The 17299-nt window shown below is 55.0% G+C and overlaps 1 protein-coding gene across 11 annotated transcripts in view; it reads left to right on the top strand.

The window, feature by feature from the left end:
* ATP1A3 (ATPase Na+/K+ transporting subunit alpha 3) overlaps nucleotides 1-17299 on the top strand; it is a 60182-nt gene that overhangs the window by 28887 nt on the left and 13996 nt on the right. For 9 of the 11 annotated variants that reach the window (XM_085534757.1, XM_085534760.1, XM_085534761.1 and 6 more), the window contains 6 exons: nucleotides 2322-2497; nucleotides 4415-4551; nucleotides 5808-5958; nucleotides 9514-9682; nucleotides 12630-12784; nucleotides 14083-14206. In XM_085534757.1, the coding sequence (XP_085390883.1) occupies nucleotides 2322-2497; nucleotides 4415-4551; nucleotides 5808-5958; nucleotides 9514-9682; nucleotides 12630-12784; nucleotides 14083-14206 (912 nt within the window). Of the gene's footprint in view, nucleotides 1-2321; nucleotides 2498-4414; nucleotides 4552-5807; nucleotides 5959-8192; nucleotides 8250-9513; nucleotides 9683-12629; nucleotides 12785-14082; nucleotides 14207-17299 lie in introns of all 11 variants that reach the window. The other 2 variants (XM_085534758.1, XM_085534764.1) reach the window with 1 other exon arrangement.

Consider the following 17299-nt stretch of genomic DNA (forward strand, 5'->3'; position numbering starts at 1 on the left):
GGATATGGGGTCCTATGGGGGGTTATGGGGCTGTTATGGGGGGTTATGGGGGGTTATTGAGGCCTTCCAGAACGCGTACCTGGAGCTGGGGGGGCTGGGAGAGAGAGTGCTGGGTATGGGGGGCTACTATGGGGTCCTATGGGGGGATATAGGGGGATATAGGGGGCTATGGGGGTCCTATGGGATCCTATGGGGTGGTAATGGGAGGCTATGGGGGAATTTGGGGTGGTTATGGGGGGATATAGGGGGTTATAGGGGGGTTATGGGGGGTTATTGAGGCCTTCCAGAACGCGTACCTGGAGCTGGGGGGGCTGGGAGAGAGAGTGCTGGGTATGGGGGGCTACTATGGGGTCCTATGGGGGGATATGGGGTGGTTATGGGGGGCTATGGGGGGATATGGGGGGTTATTGAGGCCTTCCAGAACGCATACCTGGAGCTGGGGGGGCTCGGAGAGAGAGTGCTGGGTATGAGATATGGGGGTCTATGGGGGGATATAGGTGTCTATGGGGGGTCTATGGGGGTCCTATGGGGTCCTATGGGGGGATATAGGGGTCTATGAGGCTGTTATGGGGGGTTATGGGGGGTTATTGAGGCCTTCCAGAACGCATACCTGGAGCTGGGGGGGCTGGGAGAGAGAGTGCTGGGTATGGGGGGCTACTATGGGGTCCTATGGGGGGATATAGGGGGCTATGGGGGTCCTATGGGGTCCTATGGGGTGGTAATGGGAGGCTATGGGGGGATTTGGGGTGGTTATGGGGGGATATAGGGGGTTATAGGGGGATATAGGGGGATATGGGGTTGTTATGGGGGGATTTGGGGTGGTTATGGGGGGATATAGGGGTCTATGGGGTGGATATAGGGGGGTTATGGGGGGTTATTGAGGCCTTCCAGAATGCCTACCTGGAGCTGGGGGGGCTGGGAGAGAGAGTGCTGGGTATGGGGGGCTACTATGGGGTCCTATGGGGTCCTATGGGGTGGTTATAGGGGGATATAGGGGGTTATGGGGGGATATGGGGGGGCTATGGGGGGATTTGGGGGGTTATGGGGGGATATAGAGGTCTATTGGGAGGCTATGGGGGTCTTATGGAGTCCTATGGGGTCCTATGGGGGGATATAGGGGTCTATGGGGCCGTTATGGGGTCCTAGGGGGGGTTATAGGGGGGTTATGGGGGGTTATTGAGGCCTTCCAGAACGCATACCTGGAGCTGGGGGGGCTGGGAGAGAGAGTGCTGGGTATCTATGGGGGGATATGGGGGGATATAGGGGGCTATGGGGCTGTTATGGGGGGTTATGAGGCTGTTATGGGGGGTTATGGGGGTCCTATGGGGGGTTATGGGGCTGTTATAGGGGGTTATGGGGCTGTTATGGGGGGATATGGGGTGGTTATGGGGGGATATAGGGGTCTATTGGGAGGCTATGGGGGTCCTATGGAGTCCTATGGGGTCCTATGGGGGGATATAGGGGTCTATGGGGCTGTTATGGGGTCCTAGGGGGGGTTTTAGGGGGGTTATGGGGGGTTATTGAGGCCTTCCAGAACGCATACCTGGAGCTGGGGGGGCTCGGAGAGAGAGTGCTGGGTATGGGGGCTTCCTATGGGGGGATATAGGGTGGTTATAGGGGGATATAGAGGGCTATGGGGGTCCTATGGTGTCCTATGGGATCCTATGGGGGGATAGGAGGCTCTTATGGGGGGTTATGGGGGTCCTATGGGTGGTTATGGGGCTGTTATGGGGGGTTATAGGGGGATTTGGGATGGTAATGGGGGGTTATGGGGTGTTATGGGGATATTTGGGGTGGTTATGGGGGGTTATAGGGCTGTTATGGGGGGATTTGGGGCGGTTATAGGGGGATATGGGGGTTCTATGGGGGGTTATGGGGGATTTGGGGTGGTTATGGGGGATATAGGGTGGTTATGGGGTGGTTATGGGGATCTTTGGTGGTCTCTGGGGCTCTTCAGCGCTGTTCCTTTGGGGGGGTGTTATCCCATTTATGGCCACTAGATGGCGCTATATGCCTGCAGTTCCATTAGTGGCCACTAGATGGCGCTATATACCTGCAGTTCCATTAGTGGCCACTAAATGGCGCTATATACCTGCAGTTCCATTAGTGGCCACTAGAAGGCGCTATATACCTGCAGTACCATTAGTGGCCACTAGATGACGCTACATGCCTGCCGTTCCATTAGTGGCCACTAGATGGCGCTATATACCTGCAGTTCCATTAGTGGCCACTAGATGGCGCTGCAGTAGCGCAGTTTAATATATAGAGTTTAATATGGGGAGGGGTCTCACCTCGCCCCCCTCCCCATTTTCTTCTTACAGGGTTCTGCCACTTCTACCTCCCCGAGGATCAATACCCCAAAGGTTTCGCTTTCGATTGCGACGACGTCAATTTCGCCACCGACAATTTGTGTTTCGTGGGGCTCATGTCCATGATCGACCCCCCCCGGGCTGCGGTGCCGGACGCTGTTGGGAAGTGTCGGAGTGCTGGGATTAAGGTGGGGGGCTGCCCCATAGAGACCCATAGAGACCCCATAGGGAACCATAGAGACCCCATAGAAACCCATAGGGACCCATAGAGACCCATAGAGACACATAGAGACACATAGAGACCCATAGAGACACATAGGGACCCATAGAGACCCATAGAGACCCCATAGAAACCCATAGAGACCCATAGAGACCCCATAGAGACCTATAGAGACCCCATAGGGAACCATAGAGACACATAGGGACCCCATAGAAACCCATAGGGACCCATAGAGACCCATAGAGACACATAGAGACCCCATAGAGACACATAGAGACCCATAGAGACCCATAGGGAACCATAGAGACCATAGAGACATATAGGGACACATAGAGACACATAGGGACCCCATAGAAACACATAGGGACCCATAGAGACACATAGAGACCCCATAGAGACCCCATAGAGACCCATAGAGACACATAGAGACCCCATAGAGACCCATAGAAACCCCATAGAAACCCATAGGGACCGATAGTGACCCATATAGACCCATAAGGATCCATAGGGACCCATAGAGACCCCATAGAGACCCCATAGAAACCCCATAGAGACCCATAGAAACCCCATAGAAACCCCATAGAGACACATAGGGACCCATAGAAACCCCATAGAGACCCCATAGGGACACATAGAGACACATAGAGACCCATAGGGACCCCATAGGGACACATAGAGACACATAGAGACCCATAGAGACCCCATAGAGACCCATAGGGACCCCATAGAGACACATAGGGACCCATAGAGACCCATAGAGACCCATAGGGACCCCATAGAGACACATAGGGACCCATAGAGACCCATAGAGACCCATTGAGACACATAGAGACACATAGAGACCCCATAGAAACCCATAGGGACCCATAGAGACCCTATAGAAACCCATAGGGACCCATAGAGACCCCATAGGGACACATAGAGACCCATAGAGACACATAGAGACACATAGAGACCTATAGAGACACATAGAGACCCCATAGAGACCCATAGGGACCCCATAGAGACCCATAGAGACCCATAGAGCCCCACAGAGCTTCATAGAGCCGCATAGAACACCATAGACACCCTATAGAGCCCCATATAAATCCATATAACCCCATATCCCCCCCACATACCCCCCTTATACCCCAATAGCCCCCATTTAATCCCAGATATACCCCCATATAACCCCATATACCCCCATTTAACCCCATATCCCCCCCATATACCCCCATATAACCCCATATCCCCCCCATATCCCCCCATATAACCCCATATAACCCCCATATCCCCCCATATAACCCCATATAACCCTATGGGGTCCCATAGGTGATCATGGTGACTGGGGACCACCCCATAACGGCCAAAGCCATCGCAAAGGGGGTACCCCCATATCCCCCCCATATAACCCCATATCCCCCCATATCCCCCCATATAACCCCATATCCCCCCATATCCCCCCATATCCCCCCATATAACCCCATATCCCCCCATATAACCCCATATCCCCCCTATATCCCCCCCATATAACCCCATATCCCCCCCATATCCCCCCATATAACCCCATATCCCCCCATATAACCCCATATCCCCCCCATATAATTCCATATAACCCCATATCCCCCCCATATAACCCCATATAACCCCATATCCCCCCCATATAACCCCATATCCCCCCATATAACCCCATATAACCCCATATCCCCCCATATAACCCCATATCCCCCCATATAACACCCTATAACCCCATATAACCCCATATAACCCCATATCCCCCCATATAACCCCATATAACCCCATATCCCCCCATATAACCCCATATAACCCCATATCCCCCCATATAACCCCATATCCCCCCCATATAACACTTTATAACCCCATATAACCCTATGGGGTCCCATAGGTGATCATGGTGACTGGGGACCACCCCATAACGGCCAAAGCCATCGCTAAAGGGGTCGGGATCATCTCGGAGGGCAACGAGACCGTGGAGGACATCGCGGCCCGGCTCAACATCCCCGTCAGCCAGGTCAACCCACGGTGAGATGTGGGGTTATATGGGGTTATATGGGGGGATATGGGGGGATATGGGGTTATATGGGGTTATATGGGGGGATATGGGGTTATATGGGGGGATATGGGGGGGATATGGGGGAGATATGGGGGGATATGGGGTTATATGGGGGGGATATGGGGTTATATTGGGGTTTTATGGGGTTATATGGGGGGATATGGGGTTATATGGGGGGATATGGGGGGATATGGGGTTATATGGGGGGGATATGGGGGCCTCAACATCCCCGTCAGCCAGGTCAACCCACGGTGAGATATGGGGTTATATGGGGTTATATGGGGGGATATGGGGTTATATGGGGTTATATGGGGGGATATGGGGTTATATGGGGGGATATGGGGGGATATGGGGAGATATGGGGGAGATATGGGGTTATATGGGGGGATATGGGGGTTATATGGGGGGATATGGGGGGATATGGGGAGATATGGGGTTATATGGGGGGATATGGGGTTATATGGGGGGATATGGGGTTATATGACAGATATAGTGGGTTATATGGGGGGATATGGGGGGATATGGGGTTATATTGGGGTTATATGGGGGGGATATGGGGTTATATTGGGGTTTTATGGGGTTATATGGGGGGGATATGGGGTTATATGGGGGGATATGGGGTTATATGGGGTTATATGGGGGGATATGGGGTTATATGGGGTTATATGGGGGGATATGGGGGGATATGGGGTTATATGGGGGGATATGGGGGGATATGGGGTTATATGGGGGGATATGGGGGGATATGGGGTTATATGGGGGGATATGGGGGGATATGGGGTTATATGGGGGGATATAGGGTTATATGGGGAGATATGGGGGGGATATGGGGTTATATGGGGTTATATGGGGTTTATATGGGGGGATATGGGGGGATATGGGGTTATATAGGGGGATATGGGGTTATATGGGGGGGATATGGGGTTATATGGGGGGATATGGGGTTATATGGGGGGATATGGGGTTATATGGGGTTATATGGGGGGATATGGGGTTATATGGGGGGGATATGGGGAGATTAGGGTTATATGGGGTTTATAGGGTTATATGGGGGGGATATGGGGTTATATAGGGTTATATGGGGGGGATATGGGGTTATATAGGGTTATATGGGGGGGGATATGGGGAGATATGGGGGGATATGGGGGTTATATGAGGGATATGGGGTTCTATGGGGTTCCATTGTGTTCTATGGGGTGCTATGGGGTCCCATTGTGTCCTATAGGGACGCCAAGGCGTGTGTGATCCATGGGACGGACCTGAAGGACATGAGCTCAGAGCAGATCGACGAGATCCTCCAGAATCACACCGAGATCGTGTTCGCAAGGACGTCACCACAGCAGAAACTCATCATCGTCGAGGGCTGTCAGAGACAGGTGGGAAAATGGGCCGAAAATGGGCAGAAATGGGCAAAAATGGGCCGAAAATGGGTAAAAATAGAGCAAAAGTGAGCAAAAATGGGCAAATATTGACCAAAAATGACCCTAAATGGGCCCCAAATGGCCCCAGAATGAGCCTAAATGGGTCCAAAATAGCCCCAGAATGAGCCTAAATGGGTCCAAAATGGGCTAAAATGGGCAGAAATGGGCTAAAAATGGGGAAAAATGGGCCAAAAATGTCCCATAATGGGCCCCAAATGGGCAAATATTGACCCTAAATGACCCTAAATGAGCCCAAAATGGCCCCAGAATGACCCAAAATGGGTCCAAAATGGGCTAAAATGGGCTAAAAATGGGGAAAAATAGAGCAAAAGTGAGCAAAAATGGGCAAAAATAGAACAAGAATGGGGAGAAATAAGGGAAAATGGGCAAATTGGACCCAAAATGAGCCTAAAATGGGCAAATATTGACCAAAAATGACCCTAAATGAGCCCAAAATGGCCCCAGAATGAGCCTAAATGGGTCCAAAATGGAAAGAAATGGACCAAAAATGGGGGAAAATGGCCCTAAATTGATCCCAAAATGGGCAAAAATGGACCAAAAATGACCCCAAATGGGGAAAATTGGCCCCAGAATGACCCAAATTGGGCCAAAAATGGGCAAAATTGGACCCAAATGGACCCAAAATGACCCAAAATGGACCCAAACAGATCAGAACTGACCCAAATGGGCCCAAAAATGGCCCCAAAATGGCCCTAAATGGCCCCAAAATGGCCCCAAATCAGAGAATCTCACCCCATTCATTCACCCCATTCATTCATTCACCCCATTCACCCCATTCACCCCATTCATTCATTCACCCCATTCACCCCATTCATTCACCTCAGCCCATTCATTCATTCACCCCATTGGCCTCACCCCATTCATCCACTTCACCTCATTCATTCACTTCATTGACCCCATTGCCCCCATTCATCCCATTCACCCCAATAACCCCATTCACCCCAATGTCCCCATTCACCCCATAGACCCCATTGACCCCATTGACCCCAATACCCCCATTCACCCCATAGACCCCATTGACCCCATTGAGCCCAATACCCCCATTCACCCCACTGAGTCCAATACTCCCATTGACCCCCATGGCCCCATTGACCCCATTGACTTTAATGTCCCAATTGACCCCAATACCCCCATTCACCCCATTGAGTCCAATACTCCCATTGAGCCCAATACCCCCATTGACCCCATAGACCCCATTGACCCCAATACCCCCATAGACCCCATAGACCCCATAGACCCCATTAAGCCCAGTACCCCCATAGACCCCATAGACCCCATTGATCCCAATACCCCCATTGACCCCATAGACCCCATAGACCCCATTGATCCCAATACTCCCATAGCCCCCATTGACCCCATTGACCCCACTGACCCCATTGACCCCAATACCCCCATTGACCCCATAGACCCCATTGATCCCAATACACCCATTGACCCCAATACCCCCATTCACCCCATAGACCCCATTGATCCCAATACCCCCATTCACCCCCATAGACCCCATTGACCCCAATACCCCATTGACCCCATAGACCCCATTGATCCCAATACCCCATTGACCCCATAGACCCCATTGAGCCCATAGACCCCATTGCCCCCATTGATCCCATTGATCCCAATACCCCCATTCACCCCAATACCCCCACTGATCCCATTGAGCCCAATACCCCCACTGACCCCATAGACCCCATTGAGCCCAATACCCCCATTGACCCCATAGACCCCATTGATCCCAATACCCCCATAGACCCCATTGAGCCCAATACCCCCATTGACCCCATTGACCCCATTGATCCCAATACCCCCATTGACCCCATAGACCCCATTGATCCCAATACCCCATTGACCCCATAGACCCCATTGAGCCCATAGACCCCATTGCCCCCATTGATCCCAATACCCCCATTGACCCCATTGACCCCATTGATCCCAATACCCCCATTGACCCCATAGACCCCATTGATCCCAATACCCCATTGACCCCATAGACCCCATTGAGCCCATAGACCCCATTGCCCCCATTGATCCCAATACCCCCATTGACCCCATAGACCCCATTGACCCCAATACCCCCATTGACCCCATAGACCCCATTGAGCCCAATACCCCCATAGACCCCATTGACCCCAATACCCCCATTGACCCCAATACCCCCATTGATCCTATAGGGCGCCATAGTGGCCGTGACGGGTGATGGGGTGAATGACTCCCCGGCCCTAAAGAAGGCCGACATTGGGGTTGTGATGGGACCCCATTGATCCCAATACCCCCATTCACCCCATAGACCCCATTGACCCCAATACCCCCATTGACCCCATAGACCCCATTGACCCCAATACCCCCATAGCCCCCATTGACCCCATTGACCCCATTGACCCCATTGACCCCATAGACCCCATAGACCCCATAGACCCCATTGATCCCAATACCCCCATTGACCCCATTGATCCCAATACCCCCATTGACCCCATAGACCCCAATACCCCCACTGACCCCATTGACCCCATTGACCCCAATACCCCCACTGACCCCACTGAGTCCAATACCCCCATAGACCCCATTGACCCCATTGAGCCCAATACCCCCATTGACCCCATAGACCCCATAGACCCCATTGACCCCAATACCCCCATTGACCCCATAGACCCCATTGACCCCAATACCCCCATTCACCCCATAGACCCCATTGATCCCAATACCCCCATTCACCCCATAGACCCCATTGATCCCAATACCCCCATTGACCCCATAGACCCCATTGAGCCCAATACCCCCATAGACCCCATAGACCCCATTGACCCCAATACCCCCATTGACCCCATAGACCCCATTGATCCCAATACCCCATTGACCCCATAGACCCCATTGAGCCCATAGACCCCATTGCCCCCACTGATCCCAATACCCCCATTGACCCCATAGACCCCATTGACCCCACTGATCCCAATACCCCCATTGACCCCATAGACCCCATTGACCCCAATACCCCCATTGACCCCAATACCCCCATTCACCCCATAGACCCCATTGATCCCAATACCCCCATAGACCCCATTGACCCCATTGAGCCCAATACCCCCACTGACCCCATTGACCCCATTGACCCCAATACCCCCATTGACCCCATTGATCCCAATACCCCCATTCACCCCAATACCCCCATTCACCCCATAGACCCCATAGACCCCATAGACCCCATTGACCCCAATACCCCCATAGACCCCATAGACCCCATTGACCCCAATACCCCCATAGACCCCATAGACCCCATTGACCCCAATACCCCCATTGACCCCATAGACCCCATTGACCCCAATACCCCCACTGACCCCATAGACCCCATTGATCCCAATACCCCCATTCACCCCATAGACCCCATTGATCCCAATACCCCCATAGCCCCCATTGACCCCAATACCCCCATTCACCCCATAGACCCCATTGACCCCAATACCCCCATTGACCCCAATACCCCCATTGATCCTATAGGGCGCCATAGTGGCTGTGACGGGTGATGGGGTCAATGACTCCCCGGCCCTAAAGAAGGCCGACATTGGGGTCGCGATGGGAATCGCTGGCTCCGACGTGTCCAAGCAGGCGGCCGACATGATCCTATTGGACGACAACTTCGCATCCATCGTCACCGGCGTCGAGGAAGGTGGGGGGATCTATGGGGCAGGGGGGGAGCTATGGGGCAGGGATGTGGGGCAGGGGGGGATCTGTGGGGCAGGGGGGGAGCTATGGGGCAGGGGGGGAGCTATGGGGCAGGGATGTGGGGCAGGGGGGGATCTGTGGGGCAGGGGGGGAGCTATGGGGCAGGGGGGGAGCTATGGGGCAGAGATGTGGGGCAGGGGGGGATCTATGGGGCAGGGGGGGAGCTATGGGGCAGGGGGGGAGCTATGGGGCAGGGATGTGGGGCAGGGGGGGATCTGTGGGGCAGGGGGGGAGCTATGGGGCAGGGGGGGAGCTATGGGGCAGGGATGTGGGGCAGGGGGGGATCTGTGGGGCAGGGGGGGAGCTATGGGGCAGGGGGGGAGCTATGGGGCAGAGATGTGGGGCAGGGGGGGATCTATGGGGCAGGGGGGGAGCTATGGGGCAGGGGGGGAGCTATGGGGCAGGGATGGGGGGCAGGGATGGGGGGCAGGGGGGGATCTATGGGGCAGGGAATGGGGGCAGGGGGGATCTATGGGGCAGGGATGGGGGGCAGGGGGGGATCTATGAGGCAGGTATGGGGGGCAGAGCTATGGGGCAGAGGTGGGGGGAAGAGATGGAGAGCAGGGGGGGAGCTGTGGGGCAGAGATGTGGGGCAGGATCTATGGGGGACAGGGGGAGGGACATGTGGGGGATCTGTGGGGCAGAACTGTGGGGCAGGGGGGAGAGCTGTGGGGCAGAGGTGGGGGGCAGAGGTGTGGGGCAGGATCTGTGGGTTCAGATAGGTCTGGAGATCTATGGGTCAGGATCTCTTTGTATCTGGATATATGGGACTGGATCTATGGGTCTGGGGATCTATGGGTCCAGATCTATGGGTCTGGGGATCTGTGTGTCCAGGGATCTATGGGTCAGGATCTATGGAACTGGATCTATGGGTCTGGGGATTTATGGGTCAGGATCTATGGGTCCTGATCTATGGGTCCGGATCTATGGGTCGTGATCTATGGGTCCAGATCTATGGGTCCAGATCTATGGGTCTGGGGATCTATGGGTCGTGATCTATGGGTCCAGATCTATGGGTCTGGGGATCTATGGGTCGTGATCTATGGGTCCAGATCTATGGGTCTGGGGATCTATGGGTCCAGATCTATGGGTCTGGGGATCTATGGGTCTGGATCTATGGGTCGTGATCTATGGGTCCTGATCTATGGGTCCTGATCTATGGGTCCAGATCTATGGGTCTGGGGATCTATGGGTCATGATCTATGGGTCCGGATCTATGGGTCTGGGGATCTGTGTGTCCAGGGATCTATGGGTCAAGATTTATGGGTCTGGATCTATGGGTCGTGATCTATGGGTCCAGATCTATGGGTCTGGGGATCTATGGGTCCAGATCTATGGGTCTGGGGATCTATGGGTCCAGATCTATGGGTCTGGGGATCTATGGGTCTGGATCTATGGGTCGTGATCTATGGGTCCTGATCTATGGGTCCTGATCTATGGGTCCAGATCTATGGGTCTGGGGATCTATGGGTCATGATCTATGGGTCCGGATCTATGGGTCTGGGGATCTGTGTGTCCAGGGATCTATGGGTCAAGATTTATGGGTCTGGATCTATGGGTCGTGATCTATGGGTCCAGATCTATGGGTCTGGGGATCTATGGGTCGTGATCTATGGGTCCAGATCTATGGGTCTGGGGATCTGTGTGTCCAGATCTATGGGTCAAGATCTCTTTGTATCTGGATATATGGGTCCGGATCTATGGGTCGTGATCTATGGGTCCAGATCTATGGGTCTGGGGATCTATGGGTCCAGATCTATGGGTCCAGATCTATGGGTCCAGATCTATGGGTCTGGGGATCTGTGTGTCCAGGGATCTATGGGTCAGGATCTATGGGTCCTGATCTATGGGTCCAGATCTATGGGTCGTGATCTATGGGTCCAGATCTATAGGTCTGGGGGTCTATGGGTCTGGGGATCTATGGGTCCAGATCTATGGGTCGTGATCTATGGATCCAGATCTATGGGTCTGGGGATCTATGGGTCCAGATCTATGGGTCCTGATCTATGGGTCTGGGGATCTGTGTGTCCAGGGATCTGTGGGTCAGGATTTATGGGACTGGATCTATGGGTCTAGATCTATGGGTCCAGATCTATGGGTCATGATCTATGGGTCGTGATCTATGGGTCCGGATCTATGGGTCGTGATCTATGGGTCAGGATCTATGGGTCTGGGGATCTGTGTGTCCAGGGATCTATGGGTCAGGATCTATGGGTCATGATCTATGGGTCCAGATCTATGGGTCAGGATCTATGGGACTGGATCTATGGGTCTGGGGATCTATGGGTCGTGATCTATGGGTCCGGATCTATGGGTCGTGATCTATGGGTCCTGATCTATGGGTCTGGGGATCTATGGGTCCGGATCTATGGGTCATGATCTATGGGTCCAGATCTATGGGTCTGGGGGTCTATGGGTCCAGATCTATGGGTCCAGATCTATGGGTCAGGATCTATGGGTCCGGATCTATGGGTCCGGATCTATGGGTCGTGATCTATGGGTCCAGATCTATGGGTCTGGGGATCTATGGGTCCAGATCTATGGGTCTGGGGATCTGTGTGTCCAGATCTATGGGTCAAGATCTCTTTGTATCTGGATATATGGGACTGGATCTATGGGTCTGGGGATTTATGGGTCCTGATCTATGGGTCCAGATCTATGGGTCGTGATCTATGGGTCGTGATCTATGGGTCTGGGGATCTATGGGTCCAGATCTATGGGTCTGGGGATCTATGGGTCCAGATCTATGGGTCCAGATCTATGGGTCCAGATCTATGGGTCGTGATCTATGGGTCCAGATCTATGGGTCATGATCTATGGGTCCGGATCTATGGGTCCAGATCTATGGGTCTGGGGATCTATGGGTCGTGATCTATGGGTCTGCCCCCCAGGCCGCCTGATCTTCGACAACCTGAAGAAATCCATCGCCTACACATTGACCAGCAACATCCCCGAGATCACCCCCTTCCTGCTCTTCATCATGGCCAACATCCCGCTGCCCCTGGGCACCATCACCATCCTCTGCATCGACCTGGGCACCGACATGGTCAGCTGCCCCATAGCTGCCCCATAGCTGCCCCATAGCTGCCCCATAGGGCCCCATTTAGGGTCCTAAAATGCCCCATAGCTGCCCCATGGCTGCCCCTGGGCACCATCACCATCCTCTGCATCGACCTGGGCACCGACATGGTCAGCTGCCCCATAGCTGCCCCATAGCACCCCACAACCTGCCCCATAGCTGCCCCATCCTGCCCCACAGATGAACCCCCATCCTGCCCCATAGCTGCCCCATAGAGACCCCATAGCTGCCCCATAGCTGCCCCATAGCTGCCCTATAGCTGCCCCATAGTGCCCCATAGCTGCCCCATAGCTGCCCCATAGCACCCTACAACCTGCCCCATAGCTGCCCTACAGAGGGACCCCCATCCTGCCCCATAGCTGCCCCATAGAGGGACCCCCATCCTGCCCCATAGCTGCCCCATAGCTGCCCCATAGCTGCTCCATAGCTGCCCCATAGCTGCCCCATAGAGGGACCCCCATCCTGCCCCATAGCTGCCCCATAGCGCCCCATAGCTGCCCCATAGCTGCCCCATAGAGGGAACCCCATCCTGCCCCATAGCTGCCCCATAGCTGCCCCATAGCTGCCCCATAGCTGCTCCATAGCTGCCCCATAGCTGCCCCATAGAGGGACCCCCATCCTGCCCCATAGCTGCCCCATAGCGCCCCATAGCTGCCCCATAGCTGCCCCATAGAGGGAACCCCATCCTGCCCCATAGCTGCCCCATAGCTGCCCCATAGCTGCCCCATAGCTGCTCCATAGCTGCCCCATAGCTGCCCCATAGAGGGACCCCCATCCTGCCCCATAGCTGCCCCATAGCTGCCCCATAGCACCCCACAACCTGCCCCATAGCTGCCCCATCCTGCCCCATAGATGAACCCCCATCCTGCCCCATAGCTGCCCCATAGAGACCCCATAGCTGCCCCACAGCTGCCCCATAGCTGCCCCATAGTGCCCCACAACCTGCCCCATAGCTGCCCCATAGCACCCCACAACCTGCCCCATAGCTGCCCCATAGCACCCCACAACCTGCCCCATAGCTGCCCCATATCACCCCACAACCTGCCCCATAGCTGCCCCATAGCACCCCACAACCTGCCCCATAGCTGCCCCATAGCTGCCCCATCCTGCCCCATAGCTGCCCCATCCTGCCCCATAGCTGCCCCATAGCTGCTCCATAGCTGCCCCATAGCTGCCCCATCCTGCCCCATAGCTGCCCCATCCTGCCCCATAGCTGCCCCATAGCTGCCCCATAGCTGCCCCATAACCTTGTTGCTGCCCCCCAGGTCCCCGCCATCTCCCTGGCCTACGAAGCGGCCGAGAGCGACATCATGAAGCGGCAGCCGAGGAACCCGAGATCCGATAAACTCGTTAACGAGCGCCTCATTAGTATGGCCTACGGGCAGATCGGTCAGTGTGGGGTATATGGGGGGTCTATGGGGTGAGATGGGGTGTCTATGGGGCTCTATGGGGTGATATGGGGTGTCTATGGGGCTCTATGGGGTGTCTATGGGGCTCTATGGGGGCCTACGGGCAGATAGGTCAGTGTGGGGTATATGGGGGGTCTGTGGGGTGATATGGGGTGATATGGGGTGTCTATGGGGTGATATGGGGTGTCTATGGGGCTCTATGGGGTGTCTATGGGGTCTATGGGGCTCTGTGGGGTGATATGGGGTGATATGGGGTCTCTATGGTGTCTATGGGGTGTCTATGGGGCCATATGGGTTGTCTATGGGGCTCTATGGGGGCTCTATGGGGATCTATGGGGCTCTATGGGGTGTCTATGGGGTGATATGGGGTGATATGGGGCTCTATGGGGTGTCTATGGGGCTCTATGGGGTGTCTATGGGGTGTCTATGGGGCTCTATGGGGCTCTATGGGGGCCTATGGGCAGATAGGTCAGTGTGGGGTATATGGGGGGTCTATGGGGTGTCTATGGGGCTCTATGGGGTGTCTATGGGGTCTATGGGGCTCTATGGGGGCCTATGGACAGATAGGTCAGTGTGGGGTATATGGGGGTCTATGGGGTGTCTATGGGGTCTATGGGGCTCTATGGGGTGTCTATGGGGCTCTATGGGGTGTCTATGGGGCTCTATGGGGCTCTATGGGGTGTCTATGGGGTGTCTATGGGGCTCTATGGGGTGTCTATGTGGCTCTATGGGGTGATATGGGGCTCTATGGGGTGATATGGGGCTCTATGGGGCTCTATGGGGTATGTATGGGGCTCTATGGGGTGTCTATGGGGCCATATGGGTTGTCTATGGGGCTCTATGGGGGCTCTATGGGGCTCTATGGGGCTCTATGGGGTGTCTATGGGGCTCTATGGGGTATCTATGTGGCTCTATGGGGTGATATGGGGCTCTATGGGGTGATATGGGGTGATATGGGGTGATATGGGGCTCTATGGGGTGTCTATGGGGCTCTATGGGGTGATATGGGGCTCTATGGGGTGTCTATGGGGTCTATGGGGCTCTATGGGGTGTCTATGGGGTCTATGGGGTGTCTATGGGGCTCTATGGGGTGATATGGGGCTCTATGGGGTGATATGGGGTGATATGGGGTGATATGGGGCTCAATGGGGTGTCTATGGGGCTCTATGGGGTGATATGGGTTTCTATGGGGTGTCTATGGGGTGTCTATGGGGCTCTATGAGGGCCTACGGGCAGATAGGTCAGTGTGGGGTGAGATGGGGGTCTATGGGGTGTCTATGGGGTCTATGGGGTGATATGGGGTGATATGGGGTGTCTATGGGGCTCTATGGGGTGTCTATGGGGCTCTATGGGGTGTCTGTGGGGTGTCTATGGGGTCTATGGGGCTCTATGGGGGCCTATGGACAGATAGGTCAGTGTGGGGTATATGGGGGGTCTGTGGGGTGATATGGGGTGATATGGGGTGATATGGGGTGTCTATGGGGGCCTATGGGCAGATAGGTCAGTGTGGGGTATATGGGGGTCTGTGGGGTGATATGGGGTGTCTATGGGGCTCTATGGGGTGTCTATGGGCAGATAGGTCAGTGTGGGGTATATGGGGGGTCTGTGGGGTGTCTATGGGGCTCTATGGGGGCCTATGGACAGATAGGTCAGTGTGGGGTATATGGGGGCTCTATGGGGTGTCTATGGGGTGAGATGGGGTGATATGGGGTGATATGGGGTGTCTATGGGGCTCTATGGGGCTCTATGGGGCTCTATGGGGGCCTACGGGCAGATCGGTCAGTGTGGGGTATATGGGGGTCTATGGGGTGTCTATGGGGTCTATGGGGTGTCTATGGGGCTCTATGGGGTGTCTATGGGGTGTCTATGGGGTCTATGGGGCTCTATGGGGGCCTATGGACAGATAGGTCAGTGTGGGGTGAGATGGGGGGTCTGTGGGGTGATATGGGGTGATATGGGGTGTCTATGGGGTGATATGGGGTGATATGGGGTGTCTATGGGGTGATATGGGGTGTCTATGGGGGCCTATGGGCAGATCGGTCAGTGTGGGGTGAGATGGGGGGTCTATGGGGCGATATGGGGTGATATGGGGCTCTATGGGGTGAGATGGGGCTCTATGGGGTGAGATGGGGTGATATGGGGTGTCTATGGGGCTCTATGGGGTGTCTATGGGGTCTATGGGGCTCTATGGGGGCCTATGGACAGATAGGTCAGTGTGGGGTATATGGGGGGTCTATGGGGTGTCTATGGGGTGATATGGGGTGTCTATGGGGTATCTATGGGGCTCTATGGGGTGTCTATGGGGCTCTATGGGGTGTCTGTGGGGCTCTATGGGGTGTCTATGGGGCTCTATGGGGCTCTATGGTGTGATATGGGGTGATCTATGGGGCTCTATGGGGCTCTGTGGGGCAATATGGGGCTCTATGGGGTCTCTATGGGTCTCTATGGGGTATCTATGTGGCTCTATGGGGCTCTATAGGGTGTCTAAGGGGATCTATGGGTCCGATGAGGTCTCTATGGGTCTCTATGGGATCTCTATGTATCCCTATGTGTCTCTATGGGTCCCTATGGGTCCCTATGTGTCTCTATGGGATCTATGGGTCCCTATACATCCCTATACGTCCCTATATGTGCCCCATAGGGATGATCCAGGCTCTGGATGGGATCTTCCCCCTGCCCCCATTGATCCCCACTGATCCCCATTGATCCCCATTGATGCTGCCCCATAGCTGCCCCATAGCTGAGTGCTGCCCCATAGCTGCCCCACTGATGCTGCCCCATAGCTGCCCCATAGCTGAGTGCTGCCCCATAGCTGAGTGCTGCCCCATAGCTGCCCCATAGCTGCCCCATAGCTGCCCCATAGCCGCCCCATAGCTGCCCCATAGCTGCCCCATAGCCGCCCCATAGCCACCCCATAGCCGCCCCATAGCTGCCCCATAGCTGAGTGCTGCCCCACAGCTGCCCCATAGCTGCCCCATAGCTGCCCCACTGATGCTGCTGCCCTATAGCTGCCCCATAGCTGCCCCACAGCTGCCCCATAGCTGCCCCATAGCCGCCCCATAGCCGCCCCATA

The sequence above is a fragment of the Coturnix japonica genome, unplaced genomic scaffold (assembly GCF_054131305.1).
Source record: "Coturnix japonica strain WE unplaced genomic scaffold, WE-NBRP24 Scf098, whole genome shotgun sequence".
NCBI lineage: Eukaryota > Metazoa > Chordata > Aves > Galliformes > Phasianidae > Coturnix > Coturnix japonica.